This window comes from Coloeus monedula (assembly GCF_965178545.1).
Source record: "Coloeus monedula genome assembly, chromosome: 1".
Taxonomy (NCBI): Eukaryota; Metazoa; Chordata; class Aves; order Passeriformes; family Corvidae; genus Coloeus; species Coloeus monedula.
In genome coordinates, this window is record NC_138781.1 from 30,947,544 (window position 1) to 30,969,723 (window position 22,180).

General features: G+C 39.0%; 1 protein-coding gene across 7 annotated transcripts in view; it reads left to right on the top strand.

Annotated features, from left to right (window-relative positions):
• Nucleotides 1–18,754, top strand: part of HDAC9 (histone deacetylase 9) — a 456,537-nt gene extending 437,783 nt beyond the window's left edge. For all 7 annotated transcript variants that reach the window (XM_082290871.1, XM_082290873.1, XM_082290872.1 and 4 more), the window contains 3 exons: nucleotides 3,087–3,171; nucleotides 8,209–8,362; nucleotides 17,834–18,754. In XM_082290871.1, the coding sequence (XP_082146997.1) occupies nucleotides 3,087–3,171; nucleotides 8,209–8,362; nucleotides 17,834–17,873 (279 nt within the window). In that variant the 3' untranslated portion in view covers nucleotides 17,874–18,754. The remainder of the gene's footprint in view (nucleotides 1–3,086; nucleotides 3,172–8,208; nucleotides 8,363–17,833) is intronic.
• The last annotated feature ends 3,426 nt before the right edge of the window (nucleotides 18,755–22,180 follow it).

The following is a 22,180-nucleotide window of genomic DNA, read 5'->3' on the forward strand; positions in this document are numbered from 1 at the left end:
CAGACTTGAGCTGTTCTTCTCTGAAAGATTTCTTTCCTGATGGTGTCTTTCCAGTGCTCTTTTCAGGTTCTTTTCTATTAGCCTCCAGATTTAATAGACTTCATGATCTGAATGCCAGTAAGTGTAGGAGGGAAGGTGATGATGCCGTATATGCCAGGTGTAGAGTAATTTCTTTTATTCAGTATTGGGTCTAACTGCTGATATTTTCCAGGGACACCTCTGTGTCTATATGGTTGTATGCAACCAGTGGATAACTGCCAACAGAATCCTTCTTTTGAATGCAGTCTCAATTCAGAGTGTACAGAAATAGCTGCCATAGCCCACTGGCTTTGTTTCTGCAGTGTTTTTGTAATGGAACTGCATTTTGGGCTGAGCAGGATATATGATGTAATGAACTTACTTGTGGAGCCTGATAAAGTTTCCCTGATATGAAAGAGGGTCCAAGCTCTGTTGCATGGTACTTAAGAATGAGGAGACAGAAAGGCTTAGGAGCCTGCTTCAGCCAAGCTTGGAATATAAAATGAAAGTTTTGTGGAAAAAAGTTAAGGAAATGATCAAACATGGCCGTTATACTCACATCGCGTACAAAACTGTTAGCAGTGCTAACAGATGGAGTAATGCTTAGGATAGGTGTTGGATGTTTTACCCTTTTCTTTCTATTCTTTAAGGATTCATCAGCTTATGCTGATTTCTAAAAACATGCCTGCCATTTCTAAATATCCACCTGATATATCTAGATATTCAAACAAAGCTTACTTGTTTTAAAAAAAGCTCTATACTGGTAAATAAAGAGGTGGTTTTGATATATCAGGGAAAATCAAACTTTTTAGGTTTTGGCTCTTGCAAAAAGACAGCTCCAAGTACAAATTAGTAAGTTAATTAATAATTAGTACAAAGGGTCTGCATATAGTTTGTACAGAAGGTCTGCCTAAAGAATCTTGGGGTACTCAAAGGGCAAACCAAGATGCAGCTCTCACATATTGCAGCCTGGCAATTCCATACCTTTTACTATTATTCCTACTGCTATGGCCTGGAGCTATTTTTTTCTGTTTCAGGGAAGTGAATTCGTCATCAAAGGCTTAGGAATTAGGAAATTGATGAAACAAAACTTTAAACTACTCTTTGCTTCCCCTTATGTATTCCTGCACCCAAGCATGACCAAAGAGAACTTCAGGGTTTTGTATTCTTCCTGGCCAAATGATAGATTACTTTAAACTGAAAATGACTGGTGATAAAGCAAATGCTATTTATCTACATAACTCAAAGTATGGATTATTAAGGTTATTATATGGATTATTTTTCTAAAATCTGTAAAGCTTGATCTGTTGGTTGGCATTTTCATAAATACACAGTTCGCCCCCAGGCACCTGAAAGAGTTACCAGATAGAGCCACCTATGAAGATGACAAAGTAAATGTGGTTCAAGGATTGCAAAAGTATCTGAAATATTATTTGTATTGTAATTGCTGTCTTTGTGCTAATCCATGATACGTATTTGATAGCAATAAACTTTCTTTACACTTTGGTGTCATTGGTAACCAAGTAGAGCTGGGACCCAGTCAGGTCCAACCAGCACTTCTCTGCACAGTTGATCACTGTGCAGAATGGGCTGATTTATACTATTTGAAAACAAAACATAGTGCTATTGTTTCTAGCCAGAAGAAAATCTTCCAGCTGCAATCCCATATGGGCTTCTAAGGAAATAATGACATGAACAGCCCTATTCATTTTAGTTACCAAGACTCCAAAAGACTGGTGATATTTGCAATGTCTTTATCGCTGACAGGCATTCACTGCTGATTGTAGTGGCAGGATCCCAGAAGTTTTGGGATTTGTAGCTGAGCTTGCTTAAAATAGCACCACTGAGGGAGTATCCACACTGCCATTACTTCCCACTATGTGTGCTTGGATCAAAGTTGATTTTATCTAGCTAGTGAGTAGCAATGCAGCAGTAGCAACCTGGAGGACAATATATGATGGCTACTGAACTATTAACTTCACAAAGGAAGCTCCTTGGGTGGGCTTCACTTGACCTAGTTTAAAATAGACCCAGGCAGGCTTAAGAAAGGAGTTTTGTCTGCAGTACAGATGTCTCCTGTCAACGGTGGTTGAACTTCCTCATCTTTAGAGAGGAGAGATTGGTATTGATATCGCTCATTTTTGTCCACCTTGACACAGTTGCTATTCCTCAGGACGCATGCCTGCACACCCAGCTATGGTCGCTTATGTGGGGAAGCAGAGGAGCTTCATGACTCTCAGCATAGTTCAAAGAGAATATAGTTACTACAGTGCAAGGAGAAACATTCAGCCCAAACAATTTTCTTACCATTTTGTCCTTGGAGAAAATGTGTGGAAGGTTGACAAAAAAGCACGTGGGTGAATTTGAAAATACAGTTTGCTTTTTATATTTATCGATTGCAGGGCAAAAATTACTATGCAGCAACTGAACACTTCTTTCTGCTAATGCATCCCTACTTAAAGAATGTACAATTAAAACTAGCTAATTAAAATGCAGCTGATTCTATAAAAAACTTACTTAGGGAACTCTTAGTGCTAATCTGCATAACCGTTTTTTATTTACTATTTTATTTGAAATTAATGTCACACTAGTAAACGCAGCTGTGTTTTATGGTTTTCCCCTATAAACCTTAAAATGTGTAAGATGGTTAGACGTAATAACACCAGAAAAATAAAGATAATAGAGTGCACACTTTGGTTCCAGTGCGGCTTCAGCAAAGTTTTGTTTGGAGTGCCCAGCTGCGTATACAGACACAGTGGAATTTGGTTTGTGAGCAACCTTCAAAAATTACACAAATAACTAGCATTTTTTTAATGAATAATACACAGACATGCACCTGCTTCTGAGACTCCATAGATTAGTCTTGCATCCAATAGAAAAGCCCCTTGGAATTCAATTACATGGCTGGAAAACAGAAAACAAAATCATGACTATACATTTAGAGCTGATACCAGCAACATATTAACCAGTTCTTGGGCTGAGCTTTTCCTGAGGATTAGACTGTTTCAGTTTGTTTTATGTCCCTGTGGCTTATTGAATATTTATATTATTCTATTCTATTCTTTCAGCTGGAGCCTCTCCCAGAAGATATTGTGCACCAAATCCCCAATATGAATGCAATAGCTTCTTTAAAAAAGACCACTGAAATTCAAAGTATGTTTCTCAGTTTGAGTTGGTGGGTTTCTGGGCTTGGGGTTATTTTTTATTATTAATTAATGTCATAGACATTATTGTTTCAGAGAAAAGAGTGCGAAAATGTTTTATGTATAAGGTGACATGCTGTGTCTAATATTTATATATATATCTATGCTTTTATTTTTGCTTCTTCAACAGCTCTTTGTTTCTGCCATGTATTTAGCCTTGAAAAAGTAACCCATTAAAATTATTTAAACATTTCTGATTCCTGAATATTCCCAAATCTTTTCATTCCATAGCAGCTTGGATGAAATAGATGTTTGTCAGTGAGAGACAGGAACAGACAGGTAAATTAGAGCTCTAACAAATAGTTTTTTCAGATTCTGGTTTTGCAGCCCTTTACAAGGTACTCACTTTGAGATTCATAGGAGCTTGAGATAAAGCTGAAAAGCTCAGAATGGCCACTGATCTATGGAACAGTGCTAAAAAATACATTGTGTTATTGTTTCTGAGACAGAGGGTACATTATTGCTTCACTTGTGTGCTCTGACCCCAGCCATTAGCTACCCAGATGCTTTAGGGCATTTGCTCACTGAAGAACTTTATGCTATCAATTGCTTTAATCCAACTGAGCACACTTCCCTTAAGTTCTCTAATCTTCTGCTCTCTGCCATTCTACTGAGGCAGTGGGAGCTTCCTGACTTCCACTGTTTGCTGTCTCCTTAAGAATAACAAATGAATAACAAATGTTTTCCTTTATTTGAGATGAACCACAAATGACTGGGATTCATCTACATAAAATAAATGCAGTTTTTAGAAGGGACATCATGCCTAATTCACTGTTCATGCAGTACTCTCAATCAGATTTTAGTTGCAAAGTGACAAAGAAAATTCATTGTAGGTATATAATTCATCCTGCATATCCAATAGACACCGAGATATGCAAATGCTGCAATTAAATCAGCTGTATATAATATATTCCATTAAATCCTTTTTTGCTGACTGGTATGTTCTCAGGTAGCTCATGAGTTAAAATTCCCTGTTAATAATCTGTTAATGATCTGGAAGGAGTCAGCAAGTCAAGGAGATTCATGTACTGTGCAAGATAGAACAGATTTGTAAATGATGATAAGAGCAGAATGCTACACACAGACCAGAGACACAAGGAAAGGAGATGCAATTCTGTTTGAACTAAAACATGTATGTAATAGAAAATGGATCTGAAACCAAAAAATGGTGAATTGAGAAACAGACAAACAGAAGACTAGGAATACACACAAATGGTGGCTGTTGAGAGAGAAGGTGTGGATTTAGGAACAAATATATAGTGTAAGTCTGAAAACATAGTCCAGAGATCTGCAGAATGACTTAATTTTGCCACAATTAGGTTTCAGCTGAACTGGTACAGTCATGCAGTCCACTGGGCTGTTCTTCTGAAACCTAAGTCAGGCTGCTCAGGGTTTGGAGTTATTTACGTACAACATTCTGCCTTTTCTTGCGGTTACTACCTAAAAAGTTATGTATACCTCATTTTGTCTGGAGAGAGACCAAGTATTAGAAAGAAGTATGTTTGGATGATAGAAAGGAGCCCCGAGGAAGTTCAGTGCAGCTTTGTGATGCATATTTAGGTCTAAGAGAAGCCAGTACCTGTTTAATATTTTAGAGAGTTATGCAGGCTGGAGAGCATTAGGCTGTTGAGTAGCACCTCAAGAGGTACTGAGAAAGCCTGATTTGTTTGGATCATTGCTTGCATGCATATCAGTTTTGTATTTCTATGATCCAACTTTCATAATGAACATTAGCAATATTTTATACCAAATAAGCCCCTCCTCTGTGCATTTTGCAAAACCTTGAAGCTACAATACTTAGAAACTAAGAGACAACTTTTTTCTAACTAGAATAGAATTTCTATACATGTTTTGTATTGACAGTGATCCAAAGCTCCTTTAGAAATGTAATACATTTGGAATTAGTAGTTCCCAAACCTACGTAATAGGCTACTTCTCACTAGCAGAATACCAACCCCAAACACCTTTTTCAAGCAAGCCATGATATGGCATATCCAAATCTATCTATGACAGGCAATTACAAATGCCTACAGCAGTGACAGAAACATTCCCTTTTATTATTTCCTGGTAATAGTCAGTGCTCCCACAAATCGTTGAGGGAGACTTAAGCACATTTTCATGCTGAAAGCCAAAGTATACCTAGAAGACTGATTTGGTTTCTTTTTTTTTTTTCCTTGCAATCCATGATTGCTCAAGTTTTGTATGAATGAAACCAGCAGTATGCTTCATTCTTTCCCTTGAGCTCCACCAAGTTCTTCTCAATGAATGTAGCAGAACTGGTGGAATTTCACATTCCATTAGAGCACAGTAGAAATGGCATTTTCAGAGATGGGAGCAGTTTGAGGCTGATGATTTTTGACTTCTTTTAACTATGAATCCACAGCATGCATCCTAACAAAGCTCCTTTGCAGCTGCATGCTGTGATTGTCTCTCCATTCTGTAACACTTAGCCTGCAAATCTTTGGGCTGAACACTCATTCAAGGCCTGTATGTTTCATGTACAACAAATAAATGTTGTGCTGGATAAAAAGAATCTTGCAAAGGCGTTCTGCTTACCCCAGGTATTTGTAAAGTACAGTTTTCTGATTTTAAAGAAAAACTTGTAATTGCTTTTTCACAGTATCACAGAGATTTCTTTGCATGAGGTACCTCCTGCTACCTGGATGCTGTTCCTATTTGGGACTGCTGAAACAATTCCCCCCACAAATCACAAACACCCTGCCCTGTAGTTCTGTTCTCCAGGACCCTCCACTGCAGTATATGGGCTGCCACCTGCCTGCTGGCGTGACTGCTCTCTCTGTCGCTGAAGCACCTCTCAAAACACAGCCCTCAATGCAGGGAAACAAGGAAAATCACCAATCGCTTGGGAGCGAAGGGCAGTTAAATGGGCACAGAAAGCCCACTAATGTGCTTGAATTGGCCCTGAGTTTTAATGTTACAAGAAAGTCAGGATTCAGGGGGCAGCTGGTGTGCAAGCCTGTGTGTGAATGAATGAATGTGATGTAGCAATCCTCAGTGATGCTGTTTTATTGTTGCTGCAGGAGAGCAACACAGTGGTAGCTGGGTACTAATATTTTATTTTATGAATAAAAGCCCTTGAAAACTCCAGCAGTGAACATGGGTTCATTTCTTTTATAGGCAAGAGGGGGTATTATTCCCATGCCAACAGATTTGATTTTCTTGCACATCTGTTTCTGCAACAAAAACCCCACCCACTCTGTGAACATTTAGCTCATAAATTATAGGGTTTGAATTGGGTGTATATTGCAAAGACTGACTTTTGCACATAGGATCTGTGAGAACATTGTGGAATGCTCATATAACTTTTTTGTTTGTTTTTAGTGTATTTTTTAATGAATAGAGAATATGGTCTCTGAGCACAGTAATAATAGAGAATATTTTTGTCTTGTTTTTATAAAATTTGCCAGGCTCCAATCATTGAGCCTACTGTTATGTACATAACTTTTTAGCTCTGTCTTTCATGTTTTGGAGCAAAGCCAACCTCCTAACACTTAATCTCAACTTTGTAGGATACTTAATACACTTTACGTTTTATCCCCAGAAGGTCCCCGTTATTTAAAGATTCTGCTAACTACTCAAACGTGCACACTATTAGAGTTCAAAGAAACACTCTGGCCATGCTCACTGCTTGTTCTTGAAGATTGACTTGGGCTTTCATCTTGCAATGATGTTTTTGAATAAAGACATTTTCAGGCTTTATTGACAGCTGCTTTCTCACTGGAGGGAAAAGTTCATCTTTCCAAAAGCCTGAAACTGTGTTGAGAGCTGTGTTACCAAAGAGGGAGTTTTCAGCAGCCTTTCTGCAGCACAGGCAGCACCACTGCTGGCCTGGCCTCCCAGCTGTCAAAGCCTCCAGCTACCCTCTGGATAATCACCTCAGCTCAGCCTGCTGCCCAGCTGCCAAAATCCTCCTTTTAGTCCTTGGAAAGGTCCCCTACTTGATCCCCTCTCTTCCACAGCTGTTGAAACCCTCTGTCTAATTCCCGGATAAGTACCCTGATCCAACCTCTGCAGCAGCTGCTGAAAGCTTCTTGCTAAACACTGAGTAAGCTCTGGTCCAGAGCTCCCAGACTTCCCAAAGCTCCTAATTCCCAGGTGTCATCCACCTGGCAATTAGGGAGTGCTCAGTGTTTTACTGAACTGTAAGAAATATATATGTAAATTCATACTTGTTCATGTGGTTACCAATAATCAACTGTTTCTTAATACCCCTGCAGTAGCAGATCATTTTATATGTTTAAGATGAGTCACCTGCCATTATTTTTTGCCTTTCTTGATGAGCTTTTTCTGTTGCAGGCAGAAATCTGCAAATACTCATGCTTTTAATCCACTGCTGTATTTTTACACAGCAAACCATAAAGCTCTACTCCTTATGATACCTGGCAGCTTTCCAGCAACAGCCAGTTCATATATGAAAGTTTTAAATAAATTATTGTTCTAGTATACGCCCTGAGGTTGGAGGAGAAAGAACATCCAGGACTAACAAACCTGATTATTCTGGCAACACCACTTCAGTCCGAGCTGACATTTCTGACTTCTTTCCTTTTCAGGACGGTGCTGTGTGAGCACTTTGTACAACAATGTACATTTTTCTACATTTCGCTGTCTTTGCATCAACTGCATGCCATATCAGAGCTTCTAGTTCTGCTCTGAACTCCCATCACCTTGGGTAGATAAAGCCAATTGCCTGCCTGACAATCTGTGTTCATTAGTCTGTGTGTTACTCCTCCAGTTTATTACCTTCTGGGGAAGGGTGTGACACAGCTCTTGGAATGAAAGCGCTTTCCAACTTGGCATTCTTAGGTTCAGAAATAGACGTCTTCACTGCAGTCTGAAATTTCAACTGTACTGCTTACACCACAGTGATTTTAAATTATAATCACTCAGGGTTGAACTAAGTGATTACTGTTCTTGTACCACCATGCTAGCTAAAATTCCCATAAATTATTATGTGTGTTTTCCTTAGGCAAGTACTGGAAGTCAGTGGAGCCATACTCTGTGCCAGTGGATTGTGCTCTGGCTGAGTCTCAGAAGCAGGAGAGGGAAGAGACAGAAACAGTATCTGCTATGGCCTCTCTTTCAGTGGATGTTGAGCAGTGTATTCCTCAGGAAGGCAGCAGGTAAGTGCATGAAATTATTGTAGAGAACAAGGCTTTCACTCTGGCCAAGTGAAATGAAGAAGAAAGGAAGACTAAGAGTTGTTTCAAAATTATCTGCTAATTGAGATACCTGGAATTTTTATCCCTGGATTTGAGTTCTCTCAGCCACTGGAAGCAGAGATGTTCTATGCTAGCAGTTTTTTGGGTGTTTTTTTGGTATCTCTATGTCTGTACTAAAGTTCATGATTAGTACAAGAACCTTGTTTTCATCCCATGTCTAATGCTTGCTACTGCATAAAAAGTGCAATATCCATATGAAGCAAATAGACATGGTAAAGTGTAATCCACCATATTCTTCTCATTAGAAACTTTTCAAATCTGTTTTAGTTTTAATTTTCTAGGAAGGTGTTTAACAAAGGATGGACTTAAATCATTATTAAATTATATTAGGTGTTAAAAGTTACTTCCCTGGAAGAAATGGAGCAGTGCCAGTATAAAGCTTAAAGCAATCCTGGTCACGGTTAGGGCAAACATTTTCTATGTGCCAAGATGAAGGTACACCAGCAAAGAATGAGAATATTGTTTTTTCCAACTTGTCATCTGCTTTTTACATTGATGAAGATTGCTTTCAACTTCCAAATTGAGAAAATGATGCAGTAAGTGCTGTTGTGTGTTTTGCCAATTAAACATGAAAAAAACTTAATAGCCACTTCATACTCTGTTATCTATGGTCAGAAAAGCCACTGCAGAAGTTTTTGGAGTTTCCCGGTTTTTTTTGTTTTGAGGACAAACATTCCTGCTCTTTGCCAGTAGAGAAAGACACAGAATGTAGTGGAATCATTTGGGTTCCATTGATGCCTTTTCCTGGTCTTAAAATCAATTCTCAAACACAGTTAGAAGGGAAAAAGGGGTTTTACCTCTGTATTTATTTTAAGGATCCTTAGGTGCACCACGCCCAGGTGGAATGCACCCCAATGCACACCCCAATGCACACCCCCAATAGATTTGGTATAACATTATAGATCTTACTAATTAGCATATCTATCAAAGATTCCCCAATGAGAGGCTCGAGTGAGCCCCCCTCCCTGAGGAACCTTCCCCTGGATGGTTCTATCTTAGTTTACAGAATGTGTTCTGGAGAGGACCTTGGTGTTTGGGGCATTCTGATCCCTAACTACAAAGCTTCTAAAATGTTTAATCTCCTAGCTTGACAAATAAGTCTAAGAATATAGGCTAAAACCACTAAGAATACAGAAGTTACAAAAGGTATAAAGAAAAGGCAAAAAATCATCATGGCATCACCATCATACACAGAAAACGGGAGGGAGGAGGAAAGATGAAAAAGTCTTAGAAGGAGAATCAGCAGCTTGTCAGGCTGTGGAACAACAGTAGAGAAAGGAGGGAGCTGTGGGTAGGGACAGCAGTAGTGGGAGTGGAGCCAGAAAGATCCATGGCTCCTACATTGTGACTGCTTCTTATTTTCTTTGGTCCCTTCCTCCTATGTTGGGTCTTTTAATCAGAACTGAGCTGATAGGCACCCAGGGGACTAGTGCCATGCTCAAAGCTATGGATGTGTTTGGGAGTGAACAGCCCTCACAGCAGTGGGAATACTCATCTGTCAAAGAGTTGAGGCATGGCTCAAAGGGACACACAGGGAGTAGAGCTAGCTAGTAAAGTTCACAGTATTTTCATAATTACCTTTCCAATTGTAATTATATTTTAATATGCCATGGCTATTCTTGTGCCAGTATTATTGCAGACAACTTCATAAAAGCTTAGAGAAGAATCCATGATGAACACAAGATGTATTTTAGATTTGTGACTGTGCTAATCAGTCCTCAGATAAGGATTAATGTCGTTTTTCATATAAATTTCTGACAGTTACAAGACACTTCTGCTAGCTAGGGACAGAAAAATTCCTACTTGTGTGTGCATATCTCTGAAATAGAAATAATTTTAGTTAAAGTATTGGAAATAATGCAATCAAGTAAAGTAAAGCTATAAATTGTCTGGAAAAGGGCATGGTTAATTTTGTGTATTTTTACATTGCTGAGAATAAACAAAAATTTTATTTGTTATGTGCCTCCAGTCAAAACTACAGCTATCAAGAGCAACTGCTGCTCCTACATTATTTGAACAAAATAACCCTTTGACTAACACTGCACTTAATTATTGTACTTATTACCTACCAAGTGATAACCTGTGACAGTTTCCACTCATTCTGAAAACAAAATTTCAGGGCAGGGCTGAGAAACATGGAAAAAAATGGATATGCTGAAATGTACACAAGTGGAATTCATGTGGCTGCCAGATTCATTACACTTCATCAGTTCTGGACTCTTGTAGGGGTGAATCCGTTGTGATGAATTGTTTTGTGGAAAAATGACTTCGTTTGGAATATCTTCTGTGGTGCTGCAGACATTTGTCAGCGGCACAAAAAAAAGCCTACACACGCATGCGTCCTGGAGGCTGTTTCCACATTCATAATCCTCAAAGAAGTCACATGAAGCCAAGTTGCCATCAGAGAGGGACAGGACAAGAAAAATGCTGTCCCACTGGACCAAAATTGATAGGTTTTCTGAGGCGTCTAAGCATCATTTTCTTTGTTTGCTTTCTGATGAATGTAAGGAACAATATGGAATAAAAAATGGTCCCCCTGAAAGTTGGATTTTGAGGGTCCTGACTGCACTTTGAGTGTGAGTGAAAATCCATCATGGAATGTCCAGAGACTGAGTCTGTGACATTGCACACTTTGAGTTCTGCATAATTTACTTCATTTCACATAAGCATGCCATCCATTTCATAGGTGCATACCAACACAGGCAGCAGTAACGTGGAGATGAGTTCAGCTTTACTTCATGTTTTTTAATGTTTGTTGTAATAAAGGACCATGTATGCAATACCCCTTCTCCAGCCACTTCCTATGGCAAACAGAGGGCAGAAGGGAAGTGAGGAGTCATGTGGGGTCTCAAGCTCTCTTAGAAGGTGTGCCCTTCCTCCTATTGTTGTAGATGGGGTCATCTTCTGAGGACCTGTTGCAAGCTTTTGCATTGAGTGTTCATTTGGGAAAGTTGTTTGTGACAGGTAGGGTGGGAGCAGAACAGGAAGCACCGTGGCTGACAGGGCAGTCTGAAGGGTTCCTTCATTACACCAGGAGTCAATTTGCTTCCTCTTAATTCCCACCACGGCCAGCCAGGCTGATAGTTCTGGCCTGCAACTCTAAGCCTGTTTCACTGATTCAATGGCAGAGATCCTGTCGACTTCAGCTCTGGATGGTCAGGCCTCCAGATGAAGAGCAGCAGCAAGAGTCTCTTTGCGGGAAACTCTGGCCAGTTATGTTGGAAGATATATTGGTGTTGGAGTGAGATGACTCACTTTAAACTCAGATTTTGGGTAAAGCAGCTCTTTTCCTGGCCAACTCATATCTGACTCATTTACCACTGATGGATAAAATGCTCCTGGCTAAGGCTCATATTAAGTATTTTTCTTTCTTTCTTCCCTCTTTTTTTCTTTTCTTCAAGTGACAGTGCCGATTATTTTTTTACTTGATTTTTTCTGGCAGGGTAAATGAAGCAAAACGTGAAAAACTGCTATGCTTTTGGTGTTTTATTTTACCAAAGCATAACTCTGCATTTTAAGGTCCAATTGAATCTTGATTATAGACTTTAGAAGAGTACAGATCTAGAAAAAAGAGTTTGTGGATGGGAAAGGAAACATGTATGGTGCTAACAGGGATTTAAATAGAGATGCAATTAAAGGAACAGGCATGCCCTATAAAACATTTCTAACTACCAGAATTTTTGTGTGTTGATAACTGTTTATTCCCTATGTGAGATTCAGATTTAGCTGATTAGAATTTTGCTTTGGCCAGACATCTGTTTCAGAAATCGTGCTGTGAAAATATTCAGTACACTGCTGTCCCTGATACATTGGAACTTCTGTATGTTTCTTCTTAAAATGGAAAAAGAAAAGGGTGTGGAGGGAGATCTCTTGCACTTACTATTTTTACAGGAAGCAGTAAATCTTGAGAATGACATTTATCAGAATTTGACTTTATGGCTCTGGTTCAGCCAAGCATAGATTTTACTCAAACAGAAATGAAAACAAAGTATAGTTTTTACTCTTTGTGTTACGGAGTTACCAGCTGCAGTTTCAGTCAAATTGCATTATATTATATATAAGAGGAAATGGTTGGATCACGGTGGGTACCATCTAGGGTCACTTGCTGTATTCATCTATCAACTAGAAAGCCTCACTTGGCATTTCACTATTTGGAAATCTGCCTCAGCTGTGCTGAGTACACAGCACCTACCTGGCCATACCCCACAGGACTTGCAATCACATCCAGGCTCAGGAGCTGCAGAACAGCTTTTCCAGGTCAGCCTGCACCCTTATCTTGCCCACCTTCTTCCCATCCCCTGGTGGTGGGTGCATAAGGAAGAGAAAGGAGTAGAGAAGGTTGAGAGCCAGCCTTTCCCTGGTGAGTTGATAGATCTCAACTGCTGTATCCGACCCATCATGTGTGAAAGCCTTGAGGATACACACAGGCATAAACTTTTCAAAACCTTTTTGAACCTGCTTACACCTCTGGCACTTGGGTAGTGAATCCCACAGCCTCATCAGGCATTGCACTTCTTTTACTTACTAACCACTGGGGAACCTCTAGGTCCTGTATTGTGAGAAAGAAAACCACCTCTTTTCTTACTCATAATCTTTGCTCGGGTTTTGGTTTTAAAGGCTTGATCTTCTCAAGACTCTGTGTTCCTCCTGGTATGAAAATAATTTGTTACTTTTGATGACTTTTGCCTCTCTCTGTGCTTTTTGTAGTTTCTTTGAGATGGAGTAAGAGCTGCATGCAGAACTCCAGGTGCCGGGCACATTGTGGATTTATGCAGTAGATTAATATTGGGGATGTTTTGTTTCTGTGGCTCCCTGCTCCTCTGTCATTAACTCCAAGCTCTCAGTCATAGCCATCACTGTTAAAAGAGTTAAAGCTGTCCTCCCTTGTCTTGTGTATTCTGTGTTTGTGTTAGTTTGCCTTCTGTTCCATACAGTAATGCTGTTATGGGCTTTAGAGCTGACTAGTATTGGCAACTTGGCGTCATCAGCAAACATGATCACTTAATTCTACTAGTAGTCTGCCTAGTCTTTTTCGAGATGCTCTGGAGAATTCCTCCATGGTGAAAATTCACCAATATTACTATGCATTTCCTGCTTTTGATGTATTGTTAATCCATGAAAGGACCTTTTCCCAACAACCTAGTCTTCTAAGCACTTGGATAAAATTGTTGGAAGACCTTCTTTGCACAGGGATATCACTTGATCCCTCTTCCCCAATTTCCTTCAGAAACTTCTAATAAATTTGAAAGGCTTTCCATCTTTGTAAGTGTTGAGACCTAACTCTTACCCAAATGAGTGTTACTTAAATGCCTACTAATTCCATCACTGATTATAGCTGCTTTTAATTTTGCCATACAGGCTTACTGTACCTCCTGTGGTTTCCAAAAGGGGAACTGCATTTCTTGCCTTCTCTACCTCTTGCAGAGTTAAGCTGTAGAATATGCTCAATAACAATTTCTTTAACAACATCCTAATCGTATTCTCCTGGAACTTAGCAGACAAATATCATCTGCTCTTAGAAATTTGGCAGTGTTTGGTATATCAGTTTGTTCTAGCGCTGATTCAGTTTAGGATAGTTCATCTGCAAGCAATAAAATCTCACTGATGCTTCTCTAGTGAACCCAGATATAAATAGTTCATTTTGCTTTTGTGGTCTACCTTCCTTGATGCTCCTTTTCTGCTTTGATCATTTCCTCTGATGTATTTTGAAAGATCTTTTTATTATTAGCTTTTATGCTTTTAATATGTTGCTCTTCAGACTTTCCTTTAGTTTGCTTCATTGAGGTTTTACATTTAACTTGCCAGAGTTTATATTTTATTCAGTTTGCCTTGTTTGGACATTACTTCCTCGTTTGAGAGTATACATGTAGTTACCTTATTCTGTTCTTAAACTAGGGTGGTTTTTACTTTTAGTTCCTTTCTCTTTGATCCATACAAAGTCCATTTTTACACTTACTCAGGATGTCTTCTATAATGTCTTTAGACACTCCCCAAATCACCTTCATGATATAGAAATGTACCTCTTTTTCCCCAGCTCTTTACTACCAGAGGATAACTTTTCAATTACAGCGATCTTCCCTGAGAGAAGCTGAGTTAAATTAGGAACAGATTATGGCATACAACAGCCATACCATGCCATATCTTTTGTTCAGCAGTTTCTATGACTTGGAAACATACCTTGAATTTTTGTTTTTGTGTATGTGATAATGTAGCTAAAAGGAATCTCTGTAATTCTCATTTAAAAAATAAGGTAAGAGAAATATATTCTTTTTTGAATGATGTACTGTTTATCTACATTCTTAAATAATAACTTTTTTTAAAGTGTCGATATTAGTTACTTTAAATAATTTTCTCATAAATGACATTCATTCTCAATTGCCACAAACAATATTTAAGATGTCACATGTTTTGCCAGATTTTATCTATATGGTAGGATTTTTGCCTCATCTGTTTATTTTGTTTGAAGATTTAAACAGCACCATTTTGTTTAGCGTTGACTGCAAAGAGATTATTTCATTCTGCCATAGACAGAATTCTACATATAGAGAGTACTCTTCACAGCACAGCAAAGTAAAGTGAATGCAGGAGGGCTCAGCTCCTAGGAACTTGCAGTTTAAATGAGCCACAGTGAAACCTTAGAGAAACATCACAGTTGTGGTTCTGTAATCATTACAATCTCAATTGGTGTCTTTCTTAGTTTGCTGACTGCATGGAATTGGTTTAGATCAGACCTGCGCTCACAGCTGCATCTCGAGGAACTGCTCAGAGCATACAAAATGGGATGGGGGGTTCTGCCTGTTTTATGTTCTTATGCCAACTTCCTGTCAGCTACAGGAAGACTGACTGAACTGACGTAACTAACAGTGACAAAGCTGAAGTAACACAAATTTGGCCTGTCAGATTCTGCCCCCTCGATTTTTATTTTGACAACTTTTGATTTTGTCAGAATTGGTATATATTGATTCTCTGCTCAGTGTTATGGGATTTATAGTGTTTTTCTCTCTGTCCTTTGGCCCCAAAACAGTACTGGCTCTCACACAAAAAATCTGGCCCAAGCCGTTATCTCATAAAAATAAGTGTTTTTAATGATAAACCACTGGATAAATCCAGTGAGTTCTCTGACACTAATAAAATGAAATTAAAGCATACACATAAGTCTTCAAAAGGAGACTGAAGAAGACTGTGAGAGTCCCCACACTGAGAGACAACAGCTGGATTGCCATGGCCCTCTAACCCTATCTCCCTTTCCTAAAAAGGACCTTGCATCTGGCACTTACATATAAAAATTATTATTGGTGCATATGCTCTGACTGGTGTAGAATGTTGGCCTGGTGTTGGAATATATTGGAATATATTAGAATATAGCACTCAAGATCAGTGAGGGCCACTCCTGGCCCTCAGAAGCACCTTTGTCAGTGAAAAATTTCCCAGTGAAAAAAGTCCTAAATAAGATCCTCAATTGTACTATGGTAGTGAGAATGTCAGTCCCAGAAGTCAAGTGCATGTGAGCATGCACTGGTTCCCTAGGTTCTTATAAATAGTCCAAACCCCTACTCTCATTTCCAGAGGTTTTCCAGAGCTTCGCTCCTTCCTGATCTGCCAATCTCCAGTTGAAATCTGTTGACACATCCTGTTTCTCATTGGCTTACTCCCAGCAGAACCTGAAAACTGAGCTGTTATCTGCTTCCTAATTATCCTATTTCCAGACAGACCCATAAGGTTCTGGATGTTTAACAAGGGCTTACTGACCCTCTGTGTTATGCCAGAGATTTTCAGGTCTCCCACAAGTGGCTGGAGAAAGTGGAAGTGTGTGGTCAGCACAACAGCAACACACACCATCAGAGCGAATTCCTCCCCTGGTGTGTGATCCTTTATTACACCTGAGGACCTCAGCAGCAGGCTGGACTTCGTCTCACCCTGGCTGCCACTGTGTGCCCTCTGCTGCGAGCCAGAACAAAGCAAGAGGGGGCAAAGACGGAATACAAGAGGGCTTCACCTCACCTCTCAGGAATGAGGGAGCCACAGTGGTTACTGTACATAAGAAACATTCTCCACCATGTGGTGAGGAACTAAAGATTTGAGATTTATAGATTGATCATCTTTTAGAGTCATCACCCTTTGGAAAGTGGTTAGTCTGAAAAACATCATCTTTTTCATATGTCATTCACCTGACATATTTTTCAACATACTAGCTGTGATCATTCCAGATCATAAAGGAATAACCTGTATAAAATAATTTAAAGACATACTGCTGATTTTTTCATTGGGAAAGACATTAATAAATTCCAGATTCATTTAAAATTCTCTGGCTTCCTTGCTGAATAAACTATCAAAAGACCAAGCAAGTCCCCATTAATTACTTTTTTTTCTGTGGGATCTCATGAATTTTTACTTTCTGAGGAATGCTTTACTGAAGCCAATTATTATACTGGCTTACAAGAATTAACTAGTAAACATCTCGTTTATTAATTTACATTTACTTTTCTCCCCTCATTTCAAAATTGCTTGAAGTTACTATTTTAAAATAGTTCTTAAGGCCGACAGACTAAGATGAAAAATGGTTTCTGTACAAATTCTTTTCCCTTCAATAGTGAAGTCTCTCCATGGTCTCAGAAGCTTCCCATTTTATATTTGCCGTCGTATTCCTCAGGTGTAGTAGCTTGTCAGATACAAGGAATTGCAAGACTTGATGTCAGCTCAGCCCATGTGTCCTCATAATTTTCTTTTTGGTTGTCTTAGGGAGCTCATCTTGCCTAAGCTGATAATTTCCCAGAGGTTTTCAAATAAAATTTATACGTATAATATGATTTGATATAGTTAATAGATACTTTTCTTTGATAGAAATCTGGTGATCGGGTTCAGAATTAAGTCTCAAAAGTTGCAGGCAGGCAGGCAATGTGTTTATGAAAACACAAAATCAAAAACTAGGGGACTGGAGAAGAACCTCAGAGGAAACACTACTTGGCTACTAGTGAACCATTTTGCTTTAATGGTATGGGTCCGCTTGAAAAAATAAATGCATGTATTTTTAGTTGCAAAAGCTTGTACAATGAAAGTATCACAGCTATTTTTTTCCCTAAATTATTTGATTCTGTTGACACAAAGCATGTACATTTCTGGACAAAATGTTATAAAATATTCTGACATATTTTAATATAAACAGGAACATTTTCGGTGATTGCTTGGATCTAAAATGTTTTTCCACTTGACATTTGTTTATACTTCCTAGGAAAGAAACTCTATTTATGGATAGCTGAATAACACAAATAAACATGTGAGAGAGCTGAAAAATCAGCTTTGATTATGCATGAAAATCTACAATGTCATTGTGTACTCTTGTGCCGTATTCTGATTGCCTGTTTATTTTTACAGAGCTGCTGGTGAGCCCATGGAAGAAGAGCCAGCCTTGTGAAGTGCCAAGTCCTCTCTGATATTTCCTGTGGGTGACATCATTGTGTATCCCCCAAAGCACCCTCAGACATGTCTTGTCTGCTTCTTGGGTGGCACAGATCAGATGGAACATAAACACTGGGCACAAAACTCTGAATAGCAGCTTCACTTGTTCTTTGGATGGACTTGAAAGAGCCCGAAAGATTCCTTAAATGTAACCGCTACAATTCTAGAGTTACAGTAAAATGGGCTTGGGAGAAAGAGCCTAGAGCATGCTTTTTTTATGCTGTTTGACCCACTCACCAACACAAATTGTGAAATAGAGTATTGCAAAATTCTACATGATAGATTATAGATATGAGAATTGCAACAGCCAGCAACATACTCTGTGAACTCCATGAATCACTTTCTGACACTTTTTACTGGGTAATTTTTTTCATACTGTGTTAAATTGTTAATAGAATTTGTTTTCTTTGCTCCGTGTAATGAAGAAAAAAACCCCACCCTTATTTTACGTGCCATTTTTTAACCTCCTGTAATGAATTCTTAGCTGAATAAGTGAAAAGTGTTTAAATTATGATGAGGGATTTTAGCTAAAGGGAAAGCACTTCTTACTGTACTATAAATCCCCCAAAGTACTGTGCTTGGTGGTGCTTTATTTTCTCTTCCCTATACCCGGCCATCCCTCCCCATTTCATGTAATCTTTTCTATCATAAAAACACATTCATGATTCTCTAAAATGAGCGATCTTTTGCCTTTAAGAAAAAGTGCTGTACCCTCTGTAGTTGACAGTAGCGCTCACCATATGTGCAGCAGAGATCAAGTATGGATAGTTTTTCAACGTGTTTTTGGTTTGTTCTGAAATGTTTCTGCGTTCCGACTCCAAAGCAGCGACCTGCAGTAACTGCGTGCAGCTCATTTGAAGCTCAGGTGTTTCTGTGGAGGTTGTGTGGGAGTTTTTTTTACAGGTCGTGATGTGAATACGAACTGATTCTTTTATGTAGTCCTGCACCAAGGGAACTGATGTTGCTTAAGAAGCTTCAAAGGGTTTAGGCTTTTTTTTAGATCCCCAAAGTGCAGCAAGATCTCCCTGCAATGTGACTTTAGCTGTTTAATTCCATGTTTGAGAACGTAACATAGAGTTGTGCCTTTAGCTGAAAATGAACGCTTAAACTGTTACACGTGTTGCCTTACTGTCAGAGAGAGAGATGGGGCATGTATGTAAGATGTTCAAATGAACAAAACTCTGCTACAGTAACTTTTATTTTGTTTACAACTTTCTCACCTAATGAACCCCGGGAGATACCTTGAAGTATTCAGCTTGCAGTATTTGATAGCTTGCTCAGCTTTTAAAAGCAAGTGATGTTAATTTTTTATATATTTCCAAATTCAAGAAAAAAAAAAAAAGATATATATTAAAGCCATAAGTGAAGACTGTCATGCTTTTTACTCTGAAATCTGAAAGGAACCTTAATTAAAACAAGATTTTGGGGAAGGCCATGATATGAAAGATATGGAACAATATGGTTTCAGTTATAGGCAGACTCAAACCTGTAAATCAAAGATGAAAGATTTCCCTCAAATAGAATTATATAATTCTCTTTTGTTATGCAGTCAGACTATATTTTTCATGCATTTGGGTTTGTTTACGATTAGCATTTTAATTTTAAAGACTTTTATTACTTATACCAAAGCTCTCCACTGCAAGTTAGAAATATGAGGCATGCTTTGAAAAGGGAAAGCTAAAAAAAGGGATGTCATTTCCTATAATGTGAAGTAAACTTTTATTCTGAAAGGTTTACTCTAAAATGAATGTATGCCCCTTAAAAAGGGAAATAAAATTCTGACCCTCAGAAAGTGAAATAAAATTCTACCCCCCATTTACAAGCCAAAACCATGCTTGTTTTAGTAATGCAGAGAGTCCCAGCAGGCTAAATTAATTCCTGGTGTAAACCACCTTGCCTGACTTTGGGCTGTTCTGAAGGGGTTGTTCACATGACTAAAGCAATCAGGAGTTCCTCCTGCATTTTCAGCAGACTCGTGACGGCAATCTTGCTTGCCATTTACTACGATTTTGTTATGGTCATCAAAGAAATTTCCCTTCAAGGAAACCAAGGGCTATAGCTGATGAGTTGGGTAATTTGTAGAGCTTTTCACATTTTGAAATAATGGCTGCAAAATTTCATTTGAGTGCATAGTGACATCATTTTAAAATTAACCCTAAAATTTGTTTGTGTCGTTAGCATGCATGAAATTGTATATGAATTGCAATCTGAAGTGTGAGTTACAAGCTTTTGCAATCAAAGTCTGTATTCTGGGGTGCAAATCAGCTAAAGATGCCTTTTGTAGCTGGAAATGCTTTTAAAACGCCAGAATCATTTGAATTAAACCACATTATAAAGTCACACTTATACATTTGTACAGATGTAGTCCCAGACAGATATCTAGACATGCTATTGGCTGAAGTTGGGATCATTTGGATAAATAAGTGTGCTAATAAACTGCACACAGATTGTGTCCAGAACTCTGTTCCGACTGAAGTCAGTAGCAAAGTCCTCTTTGATTTCGATGGGAGATGGATCAGGCCCTGCTTTCCTTTTCCCCTTTAAGTCAAGAACACCATTGCTTTTTGATTATGTCATTCCAAGGCATCTTATGGCCCTCTGGGAAATGATTGAGGCTTATGGTGAATATCAACACTTCCTTCAAAGCAGACCTGGGCTTTCTGAGAGGGCAGTTTCACTTGCTGCTGTTTTCTTCTCACAGTATTTTTTATTACCATCAATAGCTCCCCATGGACTAGAGTTAAAATATCTTCCAGCATTTTTAGTCATACTTCCAGGGAAATATTCACATAGACACTCTTTAAAATGCCCAGTTTTAACTGGATTCAACAGCAGATTCCAAGAATTTCAGAAAGATGCATGAATTGCATGTTTCAAATGTAAAAATTCAGATTTTTGAGGGGACATCATAGTCTCTTGTCTCCCACAGACCTTTCCCACTAGGCTAGAGAGATTGACACCTCTGAAAATTCAGTCCCAGATATTTCAAGTTGGCTGCCAAAATATCTGTGTCTGAGCTTAGATTGCATCTGAAACTGAGCTGAAATGCATGAACAAGGGTGGTCTCTTCGTGTGATTCCATGGGGAAGGTGAAGCTGAGGAGGCAGCAGGGAGCACTTGGAGCCAGGGTGACCCTCTGCCTGGTGCTGGTGGCACAAGGGCTGCAGGCAGACAGAAGGACATCCCACAGTACCTCCACCCCAGGCTGCCATTGCCACCGGCAGCAAATCTTTGCCTCACGGGGAAATCCTGCAGTAATTTGCACTCTGCCCCTGTGCCAAAGTCACCAACTTACCAGAACAAGAGATGCCTCAGCAGCAAGTTTCACTAACATGCTTACTCCAGTTCATTTTCTTCTCTAGCATTAGGAACTAAGAATCAAGTTCAGTGGGGTCTTTCTTGTATTACTATGCTTTTCTCGTACTTTTCTTGTATCCCTAGGTCCTTCAGTTCATAGTACAAACCGAAAACTAAAAAGAGACATGACTCAGGATATCAAGAAAAGAATTATTTTTATCCAGCTTAAGGCTCTTACCTGGGCTGGAGTAAGTACAGTGATGAATAGCAAATCTAACAACTGCTGAAACCTAAGAGTCTTGCACTTCATTTTTGGACTCTGTGGAGGAATTCTGTGTATGCTCATTTGGTTTTAATATAATTTGCAGCTTGATTATATGATCTCTTTTCAGGCAACATTTCTAGCGGGTAATCAAAGTTCACAAGAATTTTGCCAGTGTAAAGATGACAGAATTATTCCCTTTTTTAATCATGCACCTTTCTAATTTTACTTTCACTGCAAATCAAGCAACTAATTCCAAGCAAGTGAATCTGAGAAAAGTAAAATCATTAAGCTATCTTAAATAAACATCATAAAAGAAATGGAAAACATTGTGCAAATAAAAATGGCTATGCCTTTACTTTGCAAAAAAGTCAACAACATGCTGCAGGCTGAATATAAGTGGCAAAATGAACCCCTCTCTAGAGTATGTGGTATTTTAATTGGTGTCTTATCCAAGTTCAGCCTCTCTGAAAAGATGAGAGTCACAACGGAGATGAAATATTAGAAAGGTTTTGCTGCAGCCAACACCAGAGATCCTGTAGAGAACAAGAATGTAGAGACTGACTAATTTTTGTAGACAGACAGCAGGACACTTTCGGGGCAATGTGTCTGGGACAAAGAATTAGAGGGAACTTTTCCAAAGGCACTGATGGCTGTAAGACAACTAACTCCTATTAGCTTGCAGGGGCAAGGAGGTGCTCAGC